This window comes from Trachinotus anak, unplaced genomic scaffold (genome assembly GCF_046630095.1).
Source record: "Trachinotus anak isolate AG129_WGS33_773 ecotype Australia unplaced genomic scaffold, CSIRO_AGI_Tana_v1 ptg000019l, whole genome shotgun sequence".
In the NCBI taxonomy this organism is placed as follows: Eukaryota; Metazoa; Chordata; class Actinopteri; order Carangiformes; family Carangidae; genus Trachinotus; species Trachinotus anak.
The window spans coordinates 78,717-90,952 of record NW_027273870.1 but is presented as its reverse complement, the minus strand read 5'-3'; the positions used below and the strand labels follow the sequence as shown (position 1 = coordinate 90,952).

Here is a 12,236-nt window from a genome sequence, read left to right as displayed (position 1 = left end):
ACAGAGTGGCTTCTCTGTGCCTATTTTTCAGTGTGTACCCTCATATAAACAGTATCACACCATTCTGATCAAATGCTGCTGACAGAATGTTTTTCTAAGTCGACCGGTCATGGTATTCTGATCACTTTCTGGAGTGTTAGGCCATGAGGAAAGTAATCTGAGGCCATAGAAAATTTATCTGTTTTTGAGGTGGATGATGTTAAATAAGGAAATCAAATTAACTCAGTGTTTTTCTTTAGTGACATATAAACTCCATGGTAACACCACTGTACTTCCACAGCCAGCAGCACAAGTCATATTCTCTACTGGAGCCACTTCTCCATGCATAACTTGAGAGTGGTAATGAATGTATGAGGCCGCAGGCTGAGCAGCTACCAGGCCTTTCATGTTCACCACTCGTCTTCTTATTCACAGATTCACAAGATCGAGTTTCGATGTGTTTGGGGCTGTGTTGGTGCAAGTGCGGTGTCCAGCACCTGAAGCTTCTTCAGGAGCTGAGAGCGTCTGAGCTCCTGAGGGAGGGAGTGTAGTGATTTTATTGGAAGCTTGTAGAAGGCCTTTGTCACTGACTTTCAAACTTTCCCTTTTTGATCCTGAAAGTTCAATGGTGTCATCTCTGTTATGACTCTTATCTCACACAGAGATACACTGAAAAAGGCAGATAAAGACAATAACAAGCTGCTACTCACAGAGCGTGTGGATCCCTCTGTGATAATTGAAATGAAATGAAATGCCAAACACTGTCTAATCAGTTCCCATCCTCAGTAATATGATCCACTCAGCCATCCGAATATCACATGCTTGGACTGATTCGTTTTTGATGGTGGTGATTATTATTAAATGGTCTGTAATGACTACTGATAATCCCCATATGCACCCTGGATTTGCTGGGAGGCAGTTGTTTGTTAATGCACCACTGCACCCTAAAACACATACAGATGTGTGTGGGACAAAACCACAGACCCCAGTGAGATCCAGACCATTGTTTTTAGTGCATGCTCGTGCTTAATTTTTACTGGCTTGCTTATGGAAATTTTTCAACGAACATGCAACTTTTCAGCACAAAGCCGCCCATATTAAACCCATTTGCTCTCCTCCGCCCTCAGCTGTGCAGCGTAAAGGGTCAAACTGTGTTAGTGTGGTGATGGCGGTGGTTTGGGCTCAGGGTGTGACAGCTGTGTGAGGGAGGTAGCTTCTAGTAGACGGGGAGGGAGAGGAATACAGCATCATTTTTCACCTCATGTACTGCATATGCATTTGTGTGTGTGTGTGTGTGTGTGTATACTGTGTGAGTGTGTGTGAGGCTGACTGCTGATATGTTTGTGTTTATTGACTCAAAGAGACGGGCCATGGCTGCACACACAGTGTTGTACGGGTGGCAGGGGTCCAGGCTCGGGGGAAACGTGTGTGTTTAAAGTACACACAGGCCTAATTATGCTGATTTAAGCATTCTTGCGGTCCTCCCTCTGGCTTGTGGTGAGTTAACTGGCACAGGGGCGTCCAGCAGAGAGAGAGAGAGAGAGAGAGAGCAAGGGTAAATATTGAGAAGAAAAGACAGCGATAGAAAAGCGCGGTTCAATCAAGACATTAATAAAAAGAAGATAGCGGGACAGATGGAAGGAGGGAAGGTGGCAGAGAGCTGCAGCATAGTGAGGGTGACTACACAGAAAGAAATGTTGTCCCAGACACTGGTGGAACAGAGGAAAAATATACACTGCCGTCAAACTTCCCGGCAGGTTTTTTCCCTCCTCACTTTGGGTTTAAGAGCGCGCCCGCTCTTCGTATTTATTTTTATATTCAGATGTTATGGATTGCTCCGGGAAAAGGCCGTCCCTTTTCCCAGCAAGAGGAATTAATACTGTTTGAATGTTCTCTCTGGGGTCTAAAAGGAGGAATTTTGCAATGGAGTTTGGGAGGTTTATGAGTGAAAACCTGACCACTGCTAAATAAACAAACTAGGGATGATTAAAAACTGACCCCTGGTTGTTGACTCTCTGCTCTCTGGCCTGTGTGTGTGCACCTGTCTGCTGTCTTTTTATGCACATGCATGAACCATGCAGTCAACAGTGTGCGTTTGCAGAAAGTGGTGAAAAAAAACATGAAAAAGCAAAATAATTTAAACTAAATTAGAGGCGGCCCCACAGGAGTCTAAGAAAGGTGAATGCAGCTCAGCAGGTCTGTGTGTTGCAGCAGAGATCTGACAGGTCTGAATATTCATGCTCATGCAACGCACACCTTAGTGATTCCTGCAGTGCTGCATTATGACTTTGTTGCCTAAACAATATCCAAAGCACTGCATTAAAGGCCTGTGCAGGTTCTTCTGTGGCAGAGCAGAGCAGAGATTGATGACGTTAGCTTGTGTGTATTCAAGCTGCCTCTCACTCAGGTGATAAAATCCTGCTGGAGAGGCAGGCAGGGCTGCTCGGTGTCGCTGGGTTCATTCTCTGCCCTGCAAGAGGCAGATCTACCAACACCGGAGCTCACGTGTGCTCTCATCTGAAGAAAATATGCTTTCACTTCCTTTACACTTACATGTTTTCAAAGCCTCCCTCTTTCTTTTGCCTTGGCTTATCTCCCTCTGTTTTCTCTATCAACCTCCCAGCCCCCCCCCCCAACATACTCTCCCTCTCTCTCATTACATCTTTTACTTCAACCATCTCTTCCTCCATTTTACCTCATTCTTTCCAGCCCCCTCCACTACTCCTCTCTTTCGTTCCCTCAGGAAGAGCCACAGTCTTATCTGGGATATGTAGGATTTTGTGAGCTTAAAAGCCACTTTACTAACTCCCTGCCTGCGTCTCCTGAGAACAGCGCGGGCTATCTTAAACAGTTTCACCACTCACCAGGCTTTGTCCGCTGGAATGCTGCTCATCATGCAACTTTTTACTCCCCATCGCCTCTTAATGCTAATCCTTTACCTGACTCTCCATCTTCTGGACCCCCCCCCCCCCCCCCTTCTGGCTCTTTCTGCTTCTTTTCTGTTCTTTTACTGACTAAAATGCTTGATATACACATATTGGGTTTCTCTGCTGATGTGAAGGAATGCTAATGTATCATAACCATATTACAGTACTTAGAGGAGGCAAACGGTGCCAAGTGCTATCTGGAGAATCAAATCTCTGCACAAGAGCTTTCAGATTGAAACACAGTGTTTCCATTTTGATTTTCTTCTCTGAAAATACATAAAGCTGAAAGCCCCCCTAAAATTTGCTGAAACAATGGTGTTGTTGTACTCAATAATGCAATTTCTCCAGGAATTGGAAAGCTAGCCTAAATAAAGATGAGGCCAAATCCTATTTTGCATCTGTTTTTTTTTTTTTTTTTTTTTTGGGCAGCCTAAGAGCTTGAATATTTCCCACAACATCTCCCTGTATGTAGTTCTCTGAAACAGCAGTCCGAGGACACTGCACTGTCGTCTTTGTGCATGTGAATAAATGGTTGTCAGGGTTTCAAGTAAAAGGTTTAAATTAAAAAAAAAAAAAAAAAAAAAAAATATATATATATATATATATATATATATATATATATATATATATGAATATGAACATTCAAAGCACATTCAAATATTGTAATAAGCGTAAATCCAGTAGCAGTCTGAACCGGACATGATCAGACCCAGTGCAGGAAAACCAGAGAGAAGGATTTGCTGGTTTTATTATTGGAGCCTGTGTGTGTTGTTGATGGAGCGGCTTCATGCACGTTGACTCACAGACAAACAGCGGTGATGGCTACACTGAACAGGGGTGTCAGGCTTGGCTGATGACTCCAACTCCCTAAACAGCACTGCGAAGGCAAACCCTTCTGTGTGTGCGCATGTGTGTCGGTCTGTGTTTGTGCGTTTGTGTGGATCTATGCATGCACAGGCCATTCTGCATTTGTGTGTCTGCACTGTGTGTATGTGTGTGTGTGTGTGTGTGTGTGTGTGTGTGTGTTTCAGTCCTGACAGCCAAGAAGCCTCAGCAGCATCTGACGTGGCAGCTCTTGCTGCTTTCAGTCCAGCTCTTTCCTTCTGGCTCACTTTTCTGTGATACTATCTTTTCATACAATCACATGTTTATAAATGGAGACTGACTGGTATTTCATACCGGACCAGTTTCTCTGAGAGTTGATAAACACTGCACTATTTGCTGCAAAATAACTTGGCAAATATTTATTGCAATTTAAAAAAAAAAAAAGGTTTTTTTCAATTTTTTTTTGAATGAGACAACAGTAAATCTGAGCAGGAAACTGACTAAACGAGAAAAAGTAAAAAAAAAAAAAAAAATCTGCCATGATTGAATCTGAGGCCGGCAAAGGAACATTTGGTTACACGTATACAGTATTTGACTTACATGCTATTCCATCCCTCTGCACAACTGTGAGGGCTTTCAAGGTAACAGTGGGCCAGTATGAAATACTACCTATAAATACACCAGATGCAAGCTATTAAGTGGTTATCATTCATTTCCATATACTGTAGTATTAGGAGCATACGCTGCCTGAATCATCTGGAAAAATCCTTTTATAATTCCTGTTGTATGCTGCTGTGTGTAAACTGCTTCTCACACACACATTATCACATTTTCTGTAATATTCTAAATGAAATACTTTTTGTATAAATCCATCTCTAATCTGATTTGAAGCACTTTTATTTGGTTCTGTCCTCCTGTTTCCTCCCTGCCCTGTTTGTGAGGTGCCTTTTTATCGAGGTGGGTTTCCTCCATTTTATGTCCCCTCGGAGGACATGTACTTATGGCTGTCTGCCTGTGGTGCTGTGGTGCTCCTGAGGTCGGTGCGAGGTGGTAGTTTAGGCTGGGGAAGTCAGCGAGTGTGGTCACAGAGGAGATAACTGCACACACACTCTTCCAGCGGCGCCCGTCTGCATCATGTGTCTGTCCGTCCTCCCCTGGCTCCGTCAGAAGATTCTTCTTTAAAAAAGGAAAGCACCAGTTTGAGAGGATAAAAGTTTCAAAATGATTTAGTTGTTGGGTGTGTGCACGCACGTGCCTCTGTGTGTTTATGTGTGCGTGTGTGTGTGTGTGGTTGTGAGGGCTCTTTGTTTCTCGCCATGCATGTGTTTGTGTGTGTCCTCTGTTTCTTCCGGCCTGGCATGGTGTTTGCCCTACAGGGAATGCCACTCAAAATGGGCAGTGCGACCTTTAACCCTGTCACTGCCAGCTCAGAGTCAGTCATAATTTGCTGCCATATCAAGAGCCCGTCTCCCTTGAACCCAAACTCTGTCAAGCGTTGCAGAGATTAAGACCCGGCTATCAGGAAGCCATTTGGAACAAACACCTTTTAACCCTAATGGGATCAGAGTCGCATAGGAAGCCACCCACTCTTAACCCCTAACACCACCAACTCAACACAGACAAGGCAGAGTGCACAGGCAAAGGCCCAGCTCATATCATGCCACAGGGAGCGGGCACCGTTTAACCCTCGCAGCGCCAACCCAGCACAGGCAAAACTCCAGCTCACATGATAAGCAGAATTAAATCTGCAAGCTTCAGTGTTCCTCATAGGGAGCTCACTGATGCAGAAATAGGATAGTAATGTAACAGGGTTGGTTTCCCATCTGAGAAGTAGCACGCCACAAACATTTGTAATGTTCCAAATGTAAATGACTAATTGTGATCAGCAGGCTGAGAGTTTTGTCCTTTTCCTCCTCAAGAACTTGTTTTAATTTGTTTTTGGGATTTTTTTTGTTTGTTTTTTCACATTAATTAAATATTTTAATCAGAAAAATATAAAGGTTGAATGACTTCTACAGAGATTCAAAGTTCTTCATAAAAAAAAAAAAACGCAACACAGAAAAATAATTTCCTACATAAAACCTATTTTTTGACCCAGTTAATCTCAGTCTCTACTGCTGTGATGTCTCCACACAAGGTCAGTGTTTCAGGAACAAAGCTAATAGGTTTTAACTGGGTTCCATAAAGCAAGTGTTCACCCACTGATCAGGAATGTGATGTTTGCTGCTGTTCATATGGGACAATATGCATTTCTACTGTGCTTTTCAAAATAAAATGGGCTGCTGTTAAAGTATGTAAACATGACCTAACACATACTTGTAGTATTTTGTTCGTGTGTGAAGCGATACTGTTTGTGCGCTTCAGTAACGCCCTGTTCAACAATTGAGGAAGCAATCAATCACACAAAAGAAGGTAATAAATACACAGGAGAAATGTGGCAGCTGGTGTCTTTCAAATTACACATTAATCCTATAATGGTTGTACAAACTGCAGCAGATGAATTATAATTTATAAAGGAGAATCTTTCCCTTTAAGGGACCAGAGCATGAGTGACTGAGTATGAGTGAGCGAGAGATAGAAAAAGAGGGAGAGAGGGTAAAGGGAGTTTCTGCACTTGCCTGTCTGGCACCGGCCGAGGAATGAGTGTACAAGTTTGAGTCTGGGTGAGTCAAGCTGTGTGAGGGAGAGAGAGGGAGCTCCACAGTGAAAGGAGTGAGGGGGAGCGGAGCGAGAGATGCTAAAAGATGGATAGCAATTGAGATAGAAAGAGCGCATGCGATTGGTAGACGTGAAGGGGTGAAGCAGCAGAAAGCGGAGGGAGGGATGGTTGAAGTGCAACAACAATATGGAGGACAGGGAAGAGAAAAAGTGTTAGAGAGAGAGAGAAGGACTACGGAGTAAGAGGTGAAAGAAATAAATGAAGGAATGGAGGAGTAGGTGATGGTGGGGGGCACAGAATGAATGTGTGAGTTGGGCTTGTGGTGAAGCATTTGCATAAAGGGTGAGGGCACTCTGCCCGGCTTTGGGGAGAGGTTGGCATCTCGCCTTGCCGACTGGCAGAACGAGGACCGAGGAGAAATAAAAGAAAGAGGGGGAGCGAGAGAGTGAGAGAGAAAGTCTCTCAATAGTGCATCTCTTGTGTGAGGAGAAGCAGGCCTTGGCTGCTGCCGGAGCAGGGCATGGAGGGGAGGGGATATCGGGTTTCATTATCTGCTTGATTCCTGTTGTATTTGCTAACCATGAGGTTCAAAGCCCTCGCTGCAGCTGTAGGCAGGGCACCGCGGCCAGTGTGCGCCACTGGCAGGGGCCGACTGGGACACGGTAGGTGTGTGCAGCATGGGCTGAGGATAGGAGAGAGACAGGTGGTGTGAGACAGGCGGTGTGAGACAGGCGGTGTGAGACAGGTGGTGTGAGACAGGCAGAGAGAGACAGGCAGACGGTGTGAGACAGGCAGAGAGAGACAGGTGGTGTGAGACAGGTGGTGTGAGACAGGCTCTCCTTCTATGTATAGTTGTAGCAGAAAGCTGCTGCACTCTTCCACCACCAGTCACACACACACACACTCTCCATGTATCACACTGCCTACTTGACCTTACCAGGAATGGCCGCCTTGTCGAGGGGAAATGCTGCACTCAGTGTGTGTGTGTGTGTGTGTGTGTGTGTGCGTGTGTGTGTGTGTGTGTGTGTGTGTGTACTTGCCGCGGTGACGCCACAGGAACCGTTGTAATGTAAACACACATATGCAGTAGACTGTATGTGTTCACTTAGCATATGGCGACATGAAATCCTAAACCAGCCCATCTCGCTGAGGCCACATGTTGAAGTGGTTTCATTAAATCTTTGTTTGTAACGTGCAGCTCCAGAATCTCCTAATTTAGTTTGAAACCTATAATTTTGCCCAGTTTTATTTATACTGTGATAACATCATCCCTGAGAGAAACAGTCTTTGTAATTGACAGCAATGTTATCAAGATTAACAGTCAGCTCTGCATTATGAAGAGTGAACGTTTGCTCTCTTTGCAGTTCCCACAATACATTTCAGTGTATTAGTGTAAAAGTTTTGAATTCTGTCCATTAAATCTAAGCCAGAAAACCCCAAATGTGTTTAACAAATCATCATCACAAAATGCATTCTCAGTAGTCCAAATTAAATTTGGTTCTCCACATATTTTCAGAATATAAATTGGGAGTATAACTCACTTGTGGGGTTACAGATATGTTCATAATTAGCTGTATAAGGTGAAATTATGCAGATGGGCTTGAGTCATAGAAAAACCACACAAGCCACAAGAAAATCCTGGCGGAATAAATTTTGGATACTTAAAAAAAATCATGAGGAACCCTTGATCTTATCTTTGATGTGCTTACATTTGAGGCTGACGCAGTCTGCCCAGACAAATCCATTGCACAAATGTGAAAGCATATTTGAGTATAATATTACCCAGGTCTGCAGTCATGTCAGAAGCACCGGCTTGCTATCAGCCCTCGTGTCTCTGGAGCTGTTTAAAGCCCGCTCACTCTGTCTTTCCCTCTCTGCCTCATGCCACAAATGGCTTCCAGACTTTCACACATAGTAATGCTTCAGTGTGTAAACAGGTGTAATTACAAACGATGCACAGGCACACTTTTAACATCAATCTGTGCCGATGGGAGAAAGAGAGCAGAGAGAGGGGAAGTTTTTTTCCTCTTCCAGGGAGTAGAATGGATGAAAAGGTTTGGAGCTGGATGGAAATGGAAGGACTGGCAGTGATGAGAAGTTAAGGAGGAAATTTTAAAGAAGAGGAAGAATGTGGGTGTGTGTGTGAATGCATGTGTGTGGGCTTGAACAAGTGAAATGATGAAGTGATTGAAAGAGGAAGAAAAAAAGGACACTTATTATTTTTTTCTATGTCACAAAAGTTTCCAAGGAAGTAGTAGTTTATGTCAACTTGTCTGTAATTATTTAATATCCCTGAGGCTTGTGAGGTCACGACCCACCACGTCCTTCTGCAGAGTGCTGCTCAGCAGCAGTCAGGCCTCCTCTCTGCACCTTTACCTTTTACTGTTCCTCTGCTCAGAGTGGAAACAAAACATGGAAACTTTGCTCAACTCATAGAAACTTTTTTCTCCTGCACTTCCCCTTTCTTTTGAGTGGGCACAAATAGCATCATGCCTGTGCTGCATAAAAATGATCCCTGTTTTTTTTTTATTTTTTATGAAGTTAGAACAGTGTGGCAATATTTGAAAAATATTTGATTTATACACAAAACACTGAAACTCAAGAAGCTTTAACCCAAATTATTTCAGACCATGTCAGGTGGTCAGAGCGTGCGCACACACACACACACACACACACACACACACAGAGGGAAGGGAAAATTGTTCAGATCTCTCACAGTCTTTCCCTTACATCACCACATTACTTGTCAATATGTGATTTTACACAGCAGATGTCAAAGTTGAATTCCAGTCGTGACACGTCCTGACATGCAATAACATTCATCAGTTTTCTCTCTCTCTGTGTGTGTGTGTGTGTGTGTTTCCTACCCTGAGTAACTGGATCATTTCAATCAGACTTAACAAAAAACTTGTGAGTCAGAGAAATATATTTTCTTCAGACAGATCTGGCCTTCAGTTACATGCTTGGAGACATTTTTTAAATCAGCTTTTGTCTTTTTAATTAGATTTTAAGAATAAATGTTTCTAAAATAAAATGTTTAAAGAACAAAAGGATAATATGTCCATAGGTTTCCTATTCTTCCAGCAAATATATGACAAAGTGAAATTACTAGTATTATTATAAAATATTTGATATATGTAGAAATTAGGTCTAATTTATGAACATGCATTGTAAAGCAATTTAAAATGAGTATTACTAAAATATTTTGAATTTTCAAATTAAACTACAAAAATGAAAAGTCTGCATGTTTATGCTTTTTGAGACTTTGCAAATTTGTAAACACTGAAACGTGTTGAAAAATACATTTCATATATATAGATTTTTAGGATTTCATTAATTTACTTAAGAAATTATTTATAAGTTTTCAAAATGTATAGAATTTTATGCAATGAATTTTTGTTTGCAAGAATTTACAATTTTTAAACCAACTAGCTAGATCTATAAGGATTTTTTTTTATTATTTAGGTCATGTTGGTGGTAAATATACAATAACATAATATACTATAATACTAACAGTAAATGACCAAGGTGCATTTATCACTATAATTTAAAGTCTGACTGAGCTTTTTGATGGGGCTGAATTTATTTATTTTTTTTAAAAATCTGCTTGGATTTTTTTTTATCTGTTATTTTTTAAATACCATTTAGTCTTTTATTGGAATCAAAATCTAACAGTAAAAAGAGAACAAGTGACCTTCATGTTTTTCATTTACTGTCACATGCCTGAACTCCTCCTGCCTTCAGCCCACTGAGAACAAATCTGATGCCTGTTGACTGAGGCGTCCACATCATGCAGGATGTGGCATCAAATAAATGTATGACCTGATCTTTCCTCCCGTGTGTCCCATGCAGATGTCAGCCCTTTGGCATTTATTTGAATACAGACGATTAACGCCACAAATTTCTCTCAGGTAATTGCTTATTATAGCTATTGACAGCACTGTGGAAAACAGGCCCAAGTTACAGTTGTTAAAATGAATTGCATGCTAATATAAGCCACAGACAGGAACGGTTAGTCTTTTTTTAAATTTACATAAAGGTGTTAATGGGCCATTTATTATTTTCTGGCGGTAACAGAGGCCTAAATTACCTGCATTAACTTCAGGCGGGTATCTGCATAAACGCCTTTGTGCAAATGTGATGGGTTTTGTTTGCTCTGGTGAACGTTTGCCTCCTCCGAGGTCTTACTTTATACAGCTTCCATTTATTAGCTCCACTTCTCCACCTCCTCCTGCTTTTTATTCCATACGCGGCTCTCAGGATTCATTTTGACCCTTCCTGTTCGCCGTAGGCCGCCGCGGAGGCACCGGACAGGCTCCGTATCTGGATTTACAGCCGTTTGTCCATCAAGAATAAAACACGTAGTTTATTTAAACGAACAACAAATTGACAGAGTGACTGGCAGACAGGCGGAGGGAGGTGGGGAGCAGGCGGGGGGAGCAGGCCGGTGACCGCCGGGCCCCCGCCCCGGTGAGCGCGGCAGGTGAGCTCCTACCTGAGGATGTTCATGCGCGCTGCTGTAGCAGTGCTGACCCGCGGCTGGGTGTCAGGCCTCTCTCAGGCCCAGGTGAGGATAAGCTCAGGATCATTTACCTGCTGCTGTTCAAAGAGAAGCGAAATAACCAGACCAGCTCACTGTCCGCGACAGGCCCGTCCTGTGCTTTAGACCCCGAGGCCTAATGTCACTGCGCCCTTCAGCTTATTCACTGTCAGACCTGCAGCTTCACTAAACGGAGTAATGGGTGAATTTGCACTAAACCCTGTTTTTGTCTCTGTTCTGTTGTTTAACACCACCAGAGTCTTGAATACAGCAGTTTCAGTTTTTCATGGGTTGCCTTTGTCTTGTATTTTTGGCAGTGGCTCCTGCTCCAGGCTCGGCCTGTTAATAAAACCTGAGGTGGTTTTCATTCCTCTCCTGCTCTCACGGTCGAACCCTGCGAGGGCAGAAGGGGAGATTGTCTTGCCCAGCCCGGCGAACAAAGGTCGTGGTTTTCTGAGAGACGGAGCGTGGCACGCAGAGATAAGATGAGGCCTCGCTCAGATTATTGCAGAGCAGATACCTACAGAGTCCAGTGGCAGAGGCCTGAAGAACTGCCTCCGTTCGTTCTGCCCCGAAGAACTCTGGGCAAACAGGAGAAACCTCCTCTAATGAGCTGAAGGGAATGTGGGTTTGAAAATGTCAAAAAAAGGACATTAAATAGTAGGGTGCCACTCAGACTCACTTCTTGTCCAAAATCATAAAAGATCTTGCCTTAACTGCAAATTGTGCACAGACCTCAGTGCCTGTGTTATGCTGCTGTGCATAATTTTGTATTTGGTCCAGTTCATGATCATATGAGGCCTGGCAGCGGATTTAACTGAGTTTAAAAAGTTTTTTTGGTTTTTTTTTTTTTGTAGGATTACATTTCATACAAATAATATTTTCTTAATAATCTGGATTAATTTGTGGTCTGATAATAATTTCTGTCAGTTTTTCGTTGTTGTATAACGAGTTATATCACTGAAAAAATGTCGCAGTACAAAATGTAATGTGTTGCTCATTTGAATGGACGAAGGAGAGGTTTGGATTTCCCTGGCAGTGCCCCTGGTTATTATCATTTTGTCTGTCAGTAATAGCGCGATGATAATACAGGAAGTGACAGTAATACTTGTCCTGTGTCTCTCCTTGTCCTTGTCTTTGTTCATCAAGAACTCCAGGTCCCTTCAGTCTTTTCAGAAAGCTCCTCCACCGTTCTTCTCCAGAAACAAACTCTTTAGTTTTATCTCCTCCATCTTCACTCATTCCCACATTTTTCACGTGTTCAGCATGGCTCTGTGAGGCGGGTGTATGTTAGCATGAACAGTCG

At 42.9% G+C, this 12,236-nt stretch overlaps 1 protein-coding gene across 20 annotated transcripts in view; it reads left to right on the top strand.

Annotated features, from left to right (window-relative positions):
• LOC139636235 (nuclear factor 1 X-type) overlaps positions 1-12,236 on the top strand; it is a 105,270-nt gene that overhangs the window by 18,793 nt on the left and 74,241 nt on the right. The window contains exon 1 of one of the 20 annotated variants that reach the window (XM_071504087.1): positions 10,043-10,957. The exons of the other annotated variants lie outside the window; for them this stretch is intronic. Within the exon in view, the coding sequence (XP_071360188.1) occupies positions 10,892-10,957 (66 nt within the window). The 5' untranslated portion in view covers positions 10,043-10,891. Of the gene's footprint in view, positions 1-10,042; positions 10,958-12,236 lie in introns of those variants that run through there. 20 annotated transcript variants of the gene reach the window in all.